Source organism: Orussus abietinus, unplaced genomic scaffold (assembly GCF_000612105.2).
Source record: "Orussus abietinus isolate OABI.00-Male unplaced genomic scaffold, Oabi_2.0 scaffold139, whole genome shotgun sequence".
NCBI classification, from domain to species: Eukaryota; Metazoa; Arthropoda; class Insecta; order Hymenoptera; family Orussidae; genus Orussus; species Orussus abietinus.
In genome coordinates this window covers 100,388-116,209 of record NW_019394303.1, presented here as the reverse complement: position 1 = coordinate 116,209, position 15,822 = coordinate 100,388, and the positions used below count along the sequence as shown (strand labels likewise).

The 15,822-nt window shown below is 46.2% G+C and overlaps 2 protein-coding genes across 4 annotated transcripts in view; both read left to right on the top strand.

Annotated features, from left to right (window-relative positions):
• Nucleotides 1-15,822, top strand: part of LOC105700680 (inositol-pentakisphosphate 2-kinase) — a 79,288-nt gene that overhangs the window by 42,708 nt on the left and 20,758 nt on the right. The gene's annotated exons all lie outside the window — the stretch shown is intronic.
• Nucleotides 1,654-8,437, top strand: LOC105700681 (protein BTG2-like). Its single transcript, XM_012426754.2, has one exon. It carries the CDS (start codon nt 2,170-2,172, stop codon nt 2,650-2,652), a length of 483 nt encoding a protein of 160 aa, XP_012282177.1. The 5' UTR covers nt 1,654-2,169; the 3' UTR covers nt 2,653-8,437.

Here is a 15,822-nt window from a genome sequence, read left to right as displayed (position 1 = left end):
AAACAAAAGAATCTCATGGACTTCGCGCGGCACCATCGAGAATGAAATCAAATCGAAACGAAGAGCGACTTTCCCGAAAGTTGAACGTGTGAAGTAGTACAGGCGTCGATTCGTAACGAATCCACGAATAAAGATCGCGTAAATAAAGACTGACAGTACTAAAGGAAAAAAAAAAAAATACTCCCAGAGGGTAGTCAAACAATAGATTCTTATGGACTTCGTGCGGCACCATCGAGAATGAAATCAAATCGAAATGAAGAGCGACTTTCCCGAAAGTTGAACGCGAGAAGTAATGCAGGCGTCGATTCGTAATGAATCTACGAATGAACAATATGCGAATGAAGATCGCGTAAATAAACTGTCAGTACTAAACTGTTCTTTCCCTTAAGAGGAAGGAGACACGTGGACGAAGTTGATCAACGTCGGTAAACAAGACTTTTCTAAATACCTACCTCGTCGACGTTCGTTATTATATTGGGTATTGTACTATAATCAAATTTCGAACAATAATCTGAGCTAAGTTGAAAAATGTTTTAGTAAAATTTCAAATTTTGAAAGTGTCAGGATAATCCCTAGGTGCTCGCGAGTCATGTGTCAATGTTTCAGATGGTTCGATCCCACGCCCTTAAAAAAAAGTGTCTTATTCGAATCGACTGACTTGAGAGGGGTTTCACTTCACCTTAAGGGGATGTGAAAGCGGCATCCGAGGGGTCGATCGTTCATGAAACATTTTCTCTGAACTAGACTGTACTGAATCGTTTCAAATTTACCTACGTTAATATGGAGTCTATAAAGAAGGTCCTGGCCCTCGTGAAATTTCATTTTTTTGTACAAAATTTGCAAAATACCTATAAACAAATTGTTTAAAAATTGAAATTTCATGACTATCAGGGTCTTCCTTATGGTCTCCATATTCACGTTGTAAAGTTTAAAACGATTGGATAAACCCAATTCCGAAAAAAATTTCATAAACGAAACCTCTTCGAGGCCACTTTCACATCCTGATTTCCGATTTGCGAAACGTAATACCGCGCAAGATGTAACCGATTCCCTAATCTCGAAGGTTTCGCCTTATTTTCAACATAGTTTCATCTTTCCTCAGCTTGGAACGTAAAGCAGCCGTTTGTTTCGTCGTTGAGGCAGCACAGTTTACCGTTCTAACCTCGTTCCTGCCATGAAACGAGTTCTTTCCAACTCCAACAGGACGAACTCGAAACGTATTTCGGTTGACTGTGGGATATTCCACATTTTCACCGCATCGTATATCGGACGATCGGAGGCAACTCGGAACGTCGTCCGAATTTCTCCATAGCTGTCTGAAAGTGACTCATAAAGCAACATAGGAAACGACTCGCGAGTCGTTCCGCGTCTTAATTTCCGTCGACTGGGTCCGGAGCATAAAAAGTCGAGGCGAGCCGACGCGTCGATGGCCGCCATCGCGACACGAGTCGGTCGGCGTCGGTCGCTGCCGCGCGGTGTTGCCGCGCGTCGTAGCCGCGCGTCGGTCGACCCGCATTCGGCGGCGGCGTGGCCGACGCGCAGCCGGCAGCGCGCAGCTGGCTCGCCACCCGACTCCGTCTCGGCGTCCGATTGGTCGCTCCCCTCCCCTGCGGCGCGGTCTCGCTCGAACAAAGAGACGATCCTACTTGGTCGGAAGCGAGGCCGGGTGCCGTTTAGAAAGTCATCGGTAGTGGCAGGGTGCGGTCTGCGGACCTTGCGGGCGCGAAGAACAAGCGTGAAAGCGGCGGATCACCTCGGTGGCCAGAGTCGGCTATACCAGGATCGAGGAGAAGCAAGGTGCCACCGGGTGTGCGAGGGACGCAGAACCGAGAAGGCGGAGAGAGAGAGAGAGTAGCGCCTGGTGGGTCCGCGACGGTGGCAGAAGTCGGTCGATTCGTCCTCACTTCCTCGGAGATCGCGAGAGATCGCGAGAGCGTCGCGCTTCCGGTCCCCCGCGAGAAGCTGCCGAGACGGGCGGAGGTCGAGTCGCCTCCGCGCTGGAGCGGAAAGGACGTTCCGAACGGTGCGGGACGCGGCGGCGCCGCCATCTTGTCGTGGGCCATCGAGGCTCGAGGAGACGCTCGGGTTGGGCCTGGAGCGATCGCGCGTCCGCGACGCGGGGCAAGTCGAGAAACTCGTAGAGCCGGCCACGCCGGCGCCGTCGTCGCCATGAGGCTGGAGATCGTGTCCGCGGCGGACTTCCTGGTGCACCTGCTCCGGCTGCAGGCCGGCCAACTCTCGGACCGCCAGCTGGAGATGTTCAAGTCGTCGCTGACGGAGGTGCTGCGCCACCGGTACCGGGACCACTGGTTCCCGGACAGGCCCAACCGGGGCTCCGGGTACCGGTGCATCCGCATAAACGGCAAGATGGACCCGGTGATCGCCCAGGCGGGCGCCAACGTGGGCCTGCTGCCCACGGTCCTCCACTCGCTCTTCCCCAGCGAGCTCACCATGTGGATCGATCCCGCGGAGGTCTCCTACAGGATCGGCGAGAACGGCTCCATCTGCGTCCTCTACGAGCGCATCGGGCCCGAGCCGGAGGAGCCCCCCGTGCCGCCCCAGCAGCAGCAGCAGTACGAGAGCTGCAAGGACTCCCTCATCCTCGAGCACGCGCAGTTCAGCGAGCAGATCGCCGCCTTCGTGTCCAGCTGAATATCCCTCGCCGTGACCTAACCTACGAGAGAAGGAGAGAGACCTCGCCCCGACTCCGTCGACGTGACCTACCTTCGCGACCGCGACCCGAAGCGGCCGCCTGCCTCGGCGTGGCGCCATCCAGCGCCATCCAGCGCCATCCAGCGCCACCGACGCCACCGACGGCAGAGACGCGCTCCCATTGGCCGAGTCAAGGCGCGTCCACCGACGCGGACCGACTTCGGATCCAGGCCTGGCCCCATTGATCTCAAACCCCCGTCGACGTCGCCAGCGGAAACCGGAAACATCGGAGCTCCTCGCGCCAGCGAATCCAGCCTGAAGGACCCTCGCCCTTTCTTTCCCCTCCCCCCTTTGTGATGGACTCGGAGATGAGACGACCTCGTCGATGGATGCGTTTTACACACGGAGCGATTACTTTGCGCGAGACGAATGTACGGGTAGTACATGGTAAAATATGGTAGGGTTCAATTTACATAAACGGTGATCTTGAAACGCGTAGAAGATAGATATGTGCGATTCGCGTCGCTGGATTCGAGTCACCCTAGGATCTTTATTTTTTTTCTTTCTTTAACTCTTAAGGTAACCTCGCGTAATTGGCAAAGTACGTTTGTCGAGCTTTGAAAATTGTGTATAATTTGGTTACGAGATCTCGTAGCGCTGTAAAATCTGTAAATATCCATGATTTTGAGTTCGTTCGTAGCTGTCCGAATATATAAAGACTATTGTTTGTGTGATTTAATGCTCGGTTGCTTTGCGAATGATGCTCGTCGTCGATCGTAAGGCAATGAGCCTAGAGCAAATGCTTCCGGTAGCATCGAACTCGATATCAAGGTATTCTCTGTCGATATTCTTGATCTCTGGCATACCTTGGATTACAAAGGATACGTCTCCGATTAATTTTTTTTGTTCAATTGGCATTTGTTGAAACGCATCGGCCATGATTATTGGCCAGGGCCAAAATTGTACGCACCGATAACTTATGGTTCCATTCTGATTATGTTGGCTACCGATTGCTTACAATGAATTACGATTAATGGGAAAAATGGAATGTCGAGTACTTCGTTGTCTCATGCTTTTGGAACGGAACGTTTGTCGTAGACTCCGTTCGACGTCGTTGCGTGTCGCTCCGTGTGCCGAATACGTGGAAAACGTTTTCACCATAGAATATACGATCTCTCGCAGAGGTTCCAGGATGTTTTCGGATCTCTGTACCCTCTGTGACGAGAAGACGCGAAAGCGATGGCGACACGACGCCGAGAGAGCGACTTCTCCGCTTTCTCTTTGCCGATTGGTCTTTGCTCTTTTTTTCTTTTTTTCGTTCCTCTCTCTCCACTTTATTTTATTTCTATCTCGTGTGTAAAGCTGGGAGTGGTCCAACTTTGCAGGCAATTTTTCCCTACGTTGGGTGACGCGTTTAACGACACTTTCGGATAATTTCAGACGGTCTTCGGTTCGGTGCCGTGAACCAGCAAAAATGTACAATTTCGGTCGAGGCTAGAAATTAATGTGGAAAATGAAATGTCGTTACTTGAAATTGGCCACTTTCGTCGTTTAGTGGGCGATGTGCAAAAAATGTAGGTCGAACAACAAGAGAAATTACCCAAAACCTGGCGCTTACGCGCGGAGAAAGTATCTCGGAGAAACGAAACGCACAAACCAACCGCGTAACCCTTTTCGATGAAGTGGAACGCACCGTGAATATTTTTTTTTTCTTTCTTTTAAATACCTATCGCGAACCTGGCACATCACGAGTCTTACGAATACGCGTTAACGCTTAAAAAGTAATGAAACGTTTTACGACACTATTGGACAAGCGTAACCAATTACGATTAAAAAAAAGAACTTCTTTCGCGATCGGTTCCAAGCTTCGTCCGTCTTTGCGTGCTTTCTCCGTTGGTAACACTTTCGGAAATCCCAGTAATTCCGTCTGAGGGTAATTGCCGTATCTTAAGCGTTGGACATTATAACGAAGTCTAGTTTGGCTTAAAATTATTGGATGTACAGAGGATTCGCCAAATTTTAACTTCCCAAAGGTATATAGGCGGTTCGGTTCGTTCCTCGCGGAACGATGAATGGACGGGGCGATATAAATTTCTCAAGGATGCAAAAAAGGAGGGAAAAGGAAAAGAAAAAAGAGGCGGATAATGTACGTTTGATCTTCGGTTATTTACGCACTCTGCCGTGCGTGGAATCAGGCCACGGCAGTTTGCACAGTCGTCACTCAGCCTTGACCAAAGGTGTGTGTTTCTCTTCGGACTTCTCGGAAATTGATTTCGCGAATCCCTCATTGATCCAAGTCGCCCTCGTTTTCGCGTTCTCGTCGTCGCCGTGCCGCTATTACTTAGGCGATTCTACTGTGTCACATGCGTGCGTTCATGTGGGTTGTGTGTAGGTATATACATGTATATGTGCACGCGCGCGCATCGTGTCGTATGCGTACAAAACTGTCGACGCTTTTCAACGTGTACCTTGCCGGCGACGTTTCGCCGAATTTAACGAGCTGAAAATTCGGAAAATTCCCGAGTTCCAAAAATATTACAATCCTGTCCGTCGCCACGCATCGCGTTACGCACACTGAGGAAACGGTTTACTTTATCCAAACACAGAGGCATGTTTAAAATGATTTTGTCGAAGCGGAGTAATTATTTCCATCAATCGACAAAACGTTTATTTGATTTTAGTAAAATGCATTGTTTGACGAAATTGTCTTAATTTACAGGAACAATTTCTTTAAAATATTCGATCAATTTGTTTGTGCCTTGGATTTAAACTTTAGAAATTATTTATTCGATTCCAACATTTAGAGGTTCCGCAAGGTCCTTCGGGGTGAACGGTATTATGGGTAATACTTTAATGGGGTAAAGTAATTAGAGTCAGAGGTGTGAGTCGTAACATTACATGAAAAGGGAGTAAAAAAGTTATAATGACACGTTTATTGAATTCAAATCCAACAAGTATGGTCAATCGTCAAATATATTTGAATCTAGTATACTTATTAGACTGTACAACAAAGAAAGAAAAATAAGTTTCATTCAAATTTGTTTTGCGATCGAACAAATCGTTTTCACAGTGTACAAGCATATGTTGCACCTTTCGAAGAGTCGCGAGGAAAACGCGTCCGTAAAAGTGGCAGTATTTTTGGGAAAAAAAGTGGATTTTGCGCATACTGATAGTCTTACGTAAACTTTCCGGTACAATTAGTGCGTTTTTGTAAAGATACGGTACACGTCGCAGGCAGTGTACGGGGGAAATTGTTGACGGTACGTCAGATTGTACACGCGGATAGACGAGAAAAGTCAGCCGACGCGTGCGCGCGCATACTCGAAATATTGTACATTATGTTTTGAAAAATCTGTGATTCTCTTCGGGAATAAGGCGAAGAAGAGGAGGACGAGCTGCAGTTGCGGGATCGGTACGGAGACTAACTGGGATTAATCGGCGTAGGGAGAAAGTGTCGTTCGTAGGACGAATCTAATTTCGGGACCCGTTGGGAAGAATTCGTCTCGAAGTCTCCTCGTTTGACCCTCCCCGTATGGAAATAAATATATTTTTGTATATAAAAAATATATATATACGGAAATACATATCCTTTGGCCGTGAAATATATCCGGGAATATATATTGCCGAGTAAATACAAAGTATATATACAAACATATATTTTCGGGGATGTAGTTACGGCCAAAAGTTACCTATTTCCGTATATATATTTTTTTGTCCTATACAAAAAATACATTTTCATATATATATTTATTCCCATGTGGGTCGGTGAAATGCCTCTCCTTGAATCGCGCGATCGATCGGACAAATTGTCGCGTAATGCCGGCAAGTATCCTCGGGCAATAAGGTCTCCGTGTTTTCGAGAAATAATTAACTCGCGAAGGTCCGCATAAAAACCTGCTAGAGTGTTCGCGCATTCTACGTCTCGACTTAGCGTGGTTTAGAGTGGCAGATAGTGACGCGGGAATGAATATTGAGCTACTCAAAACTCGCCTTATCCACTACGAGATGCGCGTTGATCATCGTAAACGCACCGTTGAAGTATTCTGTCCTCCTTTACAGCTGTTTTGATTGGAATTGTCACGAACTAGTGTTTCTCGAGCGACGAATTCAACCGTGTCCAATTTTAACCGCACATTCATTCCTGGCAATTTCTTTTAACGCATCGTGTATTCGGTACAGATATTTTCATTGTACGGTCTGTGTATATGTACAGGAGAATGATATATTAACGCTGACTGGAACGGTCAGTATAGAGATACGTCAAAGGGGATGCGGTTTATGAAAATAGTTGAATTTTCAAAAAGTTCAATGACAACTCTTAATAACGTAGCGCTATAATGGAAATCTTGAATCCGATGAGATGTTGCGCGAAACTAGGAACGGGACTTTGAAATGCCTTTTTTTAACAGAAAAACGTTGAATCTCTTTGGAACGTACGTGCACCTTAAATTTGAAATGCCAAGTATAGAGGGTCAAGTCCGAGGCAAGATACAGAAAATATTAATTAGAAGATATATTTGTAGTCCTTTTTTTTTTTTCCTCTCAATGCATGCGTTAGGTTATCTCGTGCGAAACGGCTTTCTCGATTTTGTTGCCACATAATTTGTGACGTCGGCAGAGTGTATCCGGATCGAAAGGAAGAGAAGTACCTGAAAAAAAGTGGAGCGTTTACCAACGTCCAAGATTTACTTCGCTGTAAGGCTCACATTCGCGAAGCTATGCCCCGGGAATATGAGCCTTATCGGACAGCGGGTAAAGCGGGTGCTTTAAGCGATTCATTTTTATTTTATCATTCGATTGCGGGAAATTAGAAGGAATGGAAAATAACGACGGCTCTGTACCTAGCGATTAGGAACCTTGTCTGTGATGATGACACGTATTAGGGTCTGGACTTTGGCGAATTTCGGGAGGAAACGAAAACGTTCGTTCGACTTTGCGAAACTACACCGAGAAACCCGCGACCTCGTTCCATCCCGATATAATTATATGCGTCAAGTAACGATGTTCGAATTAAAGTCATATATTTGTAATAGAAAATATTCGTTTGGCTTCTTTACACCAGGGTGCCGACCTTTTGATGCCGGTTCTTCTAATTCGAACTATCAGAAGTTTTCGGAGCTAAACTTGCCGCTTAATGGATCCCCTTGTCTTCGCGGCGGATTTATCATTTGTATAATACTCGAGGACGTGTACAAACGATGCGGCATACGTCAACGGAAACGGTTTATCTTACAGCGGTTCATTTCCTTGCTTGCGGAATTAACCGCGTCCATTAGTTGCATCGCAAAGCTGTAGGTTATGGTACTATTAAAAATTCATAATCCAGCCGGTCGATACTTCGAGACCTTTGAAGCCCGATTAAACGACACGTACGTGTCTACTTACGAGTCGGCACTTTTCATTGTTTCCTATCTCGCGATGCGACACATCTATCGCCGATAAGGTATCGACCCCGGATTTAAGAATTACCGCCGCACAAGGACTCCTTCCTTTTTAATGTTAATTTTCATCTCCTTTCGATTCAGGGTCTATCCCAAAACGTTCCTTTTACGTTTCCCTCGAATCCAACTACATGTCCAGGCCCTAATAATAAAAGTAAAGAGACAATATAAGCGATCTCCAATGTACAGGTATCTACGTATCGACCTAATATCTCGTTCGCGCGCATTATATACTTACGCAGTCCGTGTCGTATACGCGTTCGCGCGCGTACGTGCACATACATTCTCTGTATAAGTCGTGTACATCCTGTATATGAAAGAGAAAAATAGAAAGAGAGAGAGAGCCGCGTATTCTCCGTGTATTCTCTCTCGCACGTATGGCCTCTGGTACGAATTCCGCGTGGATAAAACCGCAATTCTCGAAGTGACGTTCGTCTTTACGCGCCATTTTTCTCTCTCCTGGTCGATTATTATCGACCTATCGAGATATCTATATATTCGGTTCTCCATAGGTTACGTTCCGGTCTATTCGAGGCGCAGTTCCTCGTTTATTTTTGCCCCTGGTGTCGAGCGACGGGAAGATCAAGGCGAGGAACGGCCGTTGGCTCCGCGTCGGAGGCTCATTGTCGCTCTTTCCTTGATCCCGACGTTGTCTCGGCTCGTCAACCGATCACGGGGTCGGAGGTTAAGTCCGACCGGCCTCGAGTCTCCTCTCCGTGGATGAGACGCGATTGCACCACCTCTGTTTAACATTGAGACTTTCACCCAAACGACCCCGGCTCTCGATTGGCCAATCTCGCCTTCGACTTCGGCCGCTCTTTCTCTTTCCATTGATAATTGCAATTATCGCTGGGCAATCCGAGGGGGTGCGCGCGCACGCGCTCGTCCGATGGTCACGTGGGTGCGCCGATAAATATACTCGCGCAGATTAACGTACTCGATAATTGGTTATTTCGATGCCACGGGAAATTGCAGTGACATTACAGTTGCCTATTGTCCCCGTAATATATCACATTCGACATCCGAGGTAAATTATGGAAAATGATTATCTAATATTGCAGTAAATTCAAGTAAAGATGCATCGATACGGTAAATATACAAGGTTTGGGGTACTTATGCATCTTCTAATTTGTCATTCTTTAATTTTACGATTTTCGCTTTATATTTTTTTTTTGTCTTTGTGGGATAACCAGTTATGGAGCGAGCAAAAATGTATGTGAATTTTTATCGATTTTCGTCAGGGTGGAGACGAGGGTCGATTTGCATTAAATTCAAGTAAAGATGCATCGATACGGTAAATATACAAGGTTTGGGGTACTTATACATCTTCTAATTTGTCACTCTTTCGTTTTACAATTTTCGCTTTATTTATTTTATTTTATTTTTTTTCTTTGTGGGGAAACTTCAGTTATGAAGCGAGCAAAAATGTATGTAAATTCTTATCGACTTTTGTCAGGGTGGAGACGAGGGTCGATTTTAGTTGATTTTCTTGCCTTCGGTTACCTTGTATCGAGACTTAGCGAGGACGATCCCGCGTTCGAGATGTTCGTACAAGAGTGGCGGCGCGAGCGAGAGAGACGATGCGCTTCCGCGGGGCACTTAATTGTCTCTTTTGCCGATCGAGAACGATCGCCGGGTTGGGGGAGTCGTAGAAACCGAAGAGAGAAAGAGAGAGAGGGGAAGAGCTGTGGTTTCTCGTTTTGCGTTACGTGGCGAGGCGAGACGCGCCATAGGAGAAATAGCGTTCGTTCTTTCAAGACTTTTGGGGTTAAAGGGGGCGCCTTACGACCGCGCATGCGCACAGCGGGACGAAAGATACTAACGGAATGGAAAGAAACGTAACCTGCGATTCCCATAGGGCATACATACACACACGCGCGTCACTTGTTCGCGTGTTAGGCGCACACGCGATGTAATTATATACGCGATGGTCCTTCAGGAAGAATTTGTACAAACAACCCGCTGGGATGGCACCAGCAAGTCTGTGATTTTAGCTTGGTTAATTCAGTATTTTTTTAAATAAACGAAAACAAAATCAAGATAAACGATAAAAAAAGGTGATTCGAAGGATGCGCGCGATGAGGGGGTTTTGCGTGCGGTGAGAAGGGGGGGGAGGGGTCAGTTTTTGGGGAATTGTAGAGAGGGGGGCGAATTTTTGGAAATATCGCGGCGAGGAGCCGCTCTTGGGGAGAGTTTTGGGTCCGGTTGATCCGCGGTGTGCTGTTAATTTCGGAGCTGGACAGAAACGTACGGTTTTGCCGACGACGATTGTAGTTGACCGAGAGTTACGAGGAGTCTGGGGGATTAACCGAAATTTCTCGTTCGAGGGACCCCTTGGTTTTATTTCACACCTTTAAGACGCTAATGAAAAAGGGCTTCGATACGGTCGTCCGGTTGTAAATTCATGTAAATGCATGTAAATAATATTCCTCGTCCGGCTTTGCGGATCGGATCGGTGGAAAGCGTTGGAAACGGATTTTCCATCCGTGCTCTCTCGCATAGAGGTCCAAGATTTTCGAGATTTAGAATCGTCGTTGCGGTTCCTTGTGACGCGAGTTTAACCCTAGAACGACCGGCAGATCTTTCCTTTGTATGGGATGAGCCGTTTGAAACAAGTCATCTTTCGAGCCGTCTTGGTAGTTCTAGGGTTAAATCAGAAAGCTTGTACCGAGGCCTCCAAGATTCATCGTCGGGTTCGCACTCGTCGAGGGTAATTGCTCTCGTTAACGTCACCTCGAGCGTGGTCGTCTTCTACGAGACGGTCGAGGGTAATGTTGGATTCGGCGAAACACGTGGTTTCTATCCAGCTCCTTTAGCTTTCGCGGCGAGGCGTTTGTAAAATTCCTGTACAGTTGCGTACGACCGTGCGAATAGATCTCTCTACCGCTCTTGAACATTGTACATAGTGTCATTACGCTCGTCCAATTGTAAAGCGCATCGATCGTACTACGGGTAGGGGAGAGAGGAGGCGTGGAGGACGGACGCGCGTGCGGCGTTTAATTGTAAAAAGGCATTACCGGGCGCGAGATTTGTCGCCGTTTCGATTTTAGACGATTCGTCGGACGTGGAGGGGATTAAGGTGGAGGGTGGTGGCTGTCAATTGCAATGCACGCTCGGTAACGAGCTTTAACGAGGACGGAGATATTGCCGGGGGTAACTCGATCGCTCGAAGCATCGCTCGGGCAATTGGCTCGTCGTTTTGCAGACGGTGGAGGTGGTAACGTTCGATAGGTCGTTATCTGATTACAGGGCGACGCGATCGGGCTACTTCCCTCGGTCGGGCTTGACGTCGCGTTGCACCGCGACATCGGATAAGGTGATAGGAAAGGATCGTTCCGTACCTATAAAATGTCAAAATATAATACCTTTGTCCAAACTGGATGCGCAGAATAATTTGAAACCTCACCACGTGATTATGGAGGTCCTAAGGGTGAATGCGATACTCGTGACATTTCATTTTTCCAAAAAAATACGTGTGGGATAAATGAAAGGATCGCGTTGGAGATATGAAGTTTCATTAGCATCACGTTCTTTCTTGGGGACTTCACGATCACGTGCTGAAGTTTCAAATGATCAGGTGTATTCAGTTTGGAGGAAAGTGTTATAAATGTTTTGATGTTACATATATGTGATATGAAAGTGTGATATATACGTACTAAAAAGTCTCAATATTTATAAAACTTTTCTTGAAATTGGGTGCACCAAATTATTTAAAACTCTAACACGTGATTACGGAGGCTCTAAGGAAGAACGCGCTGCCCGTGAAATTTCATTTTTCGAACAAAAAAAAATCTTTTTGGTTCTTGTCCCATGAGTACAAAGTTTTCTTCATAAGAAGAAATTTCATGAGCAGCGCGTTTTTTCTTAGAGCCTTCATATTCACCCGTTGAAGTTTCAGATAATTTGGTGTACTCAGTTTGGAGAAAAGGTTTCTAAATATTGTGACTTTTTGTTATCTATGTATGTCACATTTTCATATCACCTTAAGGGGTCGACGAGTATTCGCGAATTCGGTGAACTTGGCAGCGTGGACCAGAGGTTGGCCGGACGCTTCGCGATATATTTTTCTACGGACGTTGACGCTCCCGGGAAAATCCCCCGAAGTAGCGTCACGCGTTAATTGCCGCGTGTATTTTTCCCCGGTCGGGTCTCGTTGCACTCGTCGTTTGCAACGCAACTCCGGCCGACCTCCTCCGACGCTGCGAACTTCACTAAAGCCTAGGAACTTCATCGAGAATGGATCGGTGGCGACCGACTCGGGTTTAGCCTTCATTTCGTGGATTCGGAAACCCGACGCCTCGCGTCGTCTCTTCGGGGACGCTAGTCTGGTTCGATCGGTATTTTCCGGGACTCCTTTTGTTTTTTTTACCCAACGTCGCGCCCGTTTCTTTGAGTTCGTCGATTCGGAGATGGTTTCCAATCGCCTTCGCCTCTAACTTCTTTTTTTGTAACGAGTTCTGCCAACTCGGAGATTGTCGACGCCTCCGTCTCTCCTACCCATCCGAGGATCGGAAGTGCGAAGGTGCGGATCGGTTTGGAAAATTGTCGAGACGAGTCCTGCGTGGAGGAACAACTGTGGAAATCGAGGGACGCGAAGCGATTCGCTGCGTCGCGTCGTTGCGTCGTTGCGTCGTTGCGTCGCGTCGTTGCGTCGCGTCGTTGCGTCGCGTCGTTGCGTCGCGTCGTTGCGTCGCGTCGCTGCGTCGCGTTGGTGACGTCATTTCACGGATGCCTCAATAAAGCCGTTCTATGCGGCTACGACTAAGAACTCTTATTCGAGGCAAAAGTTTCTTTGCTGAAAAGTTGCGTGAAAAAAATCCATCGATAAAGCAAAGATAACGCTAAACAACGCGACCGAACGCTACGCGGAGAAGATACGATCGCTTCGGGTCCTCGATGACGGAGAAAAGGAACTCTCTTCGTGCGCACGTATTCGGAATGTAGGGCAGAGGGAAAAACGTCATAAAAGAGCGGCCGTAGTGTTCCAGTATAGAGAATTTTCTATCCAAACCGGAACGGCGGACATGTAGAGGTGGAGCGCGTAAAAGGGCGTTGAAGGAGGGACGTGTAATACCGTAAATCGAAGTAGGCTCTCTTCTCGAAGATGGGACGAAGTGCGTAGAGGGTAGGAAGAAAGAGAGAAGGGTCGTTCGATCCCGATTTCCTACGTGAAAGACGGTCAATGGATTCCTCGTATCGTGACGTGTTAACGGTTTACCTAGTCCTATGGAAAAATCTCGAGGAAAAGTATGTCGAAGGTCGAGACACACGGTACAGCCGACGTACACTTACACACGGATACACGAGTCGCATACGTACACGTTTACAATGTACAGTTAAGCAGTGCGCGTGCGAGCACGCGTCTCACCGATATATATATAAATATGTATACACGTTGGAAAGGGATGCCGCATATGAGGGACACAAACGCGTTCATACGTTCACGGATTAAATGTACGAGAAGTCGTCCCGTGTGTCGGTAACGATTTACGATACGGTAATGGATATTAACGCGTGTACGCGCACATCGCGAGAGACTGTACGAACTATCCAGAAGGTTCATACACCCGGAATCCCTAGACCTCGTAGGTTTACTATGATCATAGTAAAGATTACGGTACACGATAAGGAATGATAACTTTATGATTATATTATTATATATATATATCTAATGTATCGATGTATAATTATATTTAGTTCTTAGGTTATTACGACGTCTATCATTTCCCGCTTGTACATACGCCGTGAGCTCGAAAGAATTACTCCTGTAACGAAAGAAAAACTATAATTTTTTCGACTGTTTTTGTACAGAGATAATAAAAACAAAGGCCTCGTGCTTATGAAATTTCACGAATACAGAAGAAATGACGCGTCTTCTCAATTTCTTTTACACCTCGTGACCCACGCTCGAAGTGCAGTCTCTTGTATGCTTCTTGAACGAGCGAACTAGGTGGTAACGATCTTGATTGGAAGTTGTTACGGTAACGGTAGACGAAGTTTGGGTTTTCCTGTTGTTACATGCGTAAATTCGTGTTTACTGGGAGGAGACGCTTTTCCCTGATGCCTTCCAAATTATTTTCTCGTGGAAGATCGACGATCGGTTTCCGGTGGCTCTATCCGATTTCAACACCCGATCGGAGTCTCGAGTTCATACGGATTTTTTTTTTTCTGCATACGAATGGATTCGCTTGAAAAATTTTGCATTGTCGCGAAGGCGCGTCGTTGGTTAATGTTTCAAAGTCGTGTTCGAAATTGTCAATTTCGCGGGCGAAAATTGAACTCGAGAATCGTCGCGCAGGAGACGGCTGGAAGTACATCTTCCAAATGGATTCGAAGAAGAAGGGATTTTCTACGTGGTTTTTATGATAAACGTCGGCAAATATACTTTATCGGGCATGGTACCGAGAGGGCCAAGGACTGGCCGTTTTTCATTTGCAAATTCGATTATCTTCCACTTCGCTCGGCCTCGAGAAAACAACTCATGTTTTTCGCGTTAACGTCTCGTTTAAGTGACTCGTCGAGTAAAAGATCCTCTCGGGGGTGTAAATATTATAAATAATAAATCCTGGTTTAAACCCTCCTCAGAGGGCTTGTGCATGTAAATCGGAGAAAAGTATTATAAATATTTTGACATTTTATATATATGTTAAATGTGCCCATAATTATGAAAGTGGTCTAAGTCAAAATTTAAAAAAAAAATGAGTTTATCAGTTATTTCACGCCACATTATTTTAAACTAAATTAATTCAATGTAATTTCGAAACAAAAAATATATGACTTAGACCACTTTCATAATTATGGGCACAAATGACCCTTTCGGGCTAATTTTTTTTTTTTTCCTTATTCGTGCAAAATCTGCGCGATGGTACATTCCGAAGTGAAAAGACGGTTATGATGCTGTTTACGCTTTTATTCGTTAGGAAAATAAATCCGCCTTTCAATTAGAATACTATTCATTTCTGGGAGTAAAGGACCCCATTGTTCTCCATAGTTTGCAGCGATACCTAAGCATTTTATTATACCCGTGTTCGCCTTAGGGGACGTTCAGGTACGATAATCCGTACAGAGGGACTCATTGATCCGATAATAACATAACAGTTTTAATCCCTCTATTCTAACCATTCGCGCTAAGAACAGAAACCACCCCGTTAAATATCTCTAAATCTCATTACTTTCGGAAAACTTCAATACGTCACCCTAAGCGAACCAATAGTTTGTAACCTTCCCAACTCTCCGGCATTTTGCGATGTTTCGCCTTCGCCTAAAATGTTATCCTAGACCAGAACGTTCTTGAACTTCGAGAGTAAACCACCGTTTTCAGTGAGTAATTTTTCCATGTCAATGGAACGCGAAACAAAAATTATTCCGTACTCGTGAGCGACTTCCGGGCCTCACGGTTAAACTCTTTACAATATTTAACAATTGTCTATCGAAGTTCGCTCGCAGTTTTGTTCGAGTAATCTGCATTAAAAATCCGTAGAAGGACGCATTATCAGGATCGAATCCGTCGAGGAAGCGGTTTAATGGCGTCGTCGGTCCCGATAGCCTTGTAAGTTTCCTGATAAACGAAAATCCCTGAAAAAAAAAAAAAACCCCGCCGCGAAACTTCCTCAAGAGGAAAGAACTAAAATAAATCAGTTGGTCGCAATCGCGAATGCGTAGAAGGACGTCTGCAGGAAGTCGGTCTGCCAAGGATGCGCGTTAACGACCTCGGGTTCTCTCGTCACGT

What these genes read in the sequence shown, in the direction of transcription:
- LOC105700681 (XM_012426754.2), top strand. Translation starts at nt 2,170, where the DNA reads ATGAGGCTGGAGATCGTGTCCGCGGCGGACTTCCTGGTGCACCTGCTC.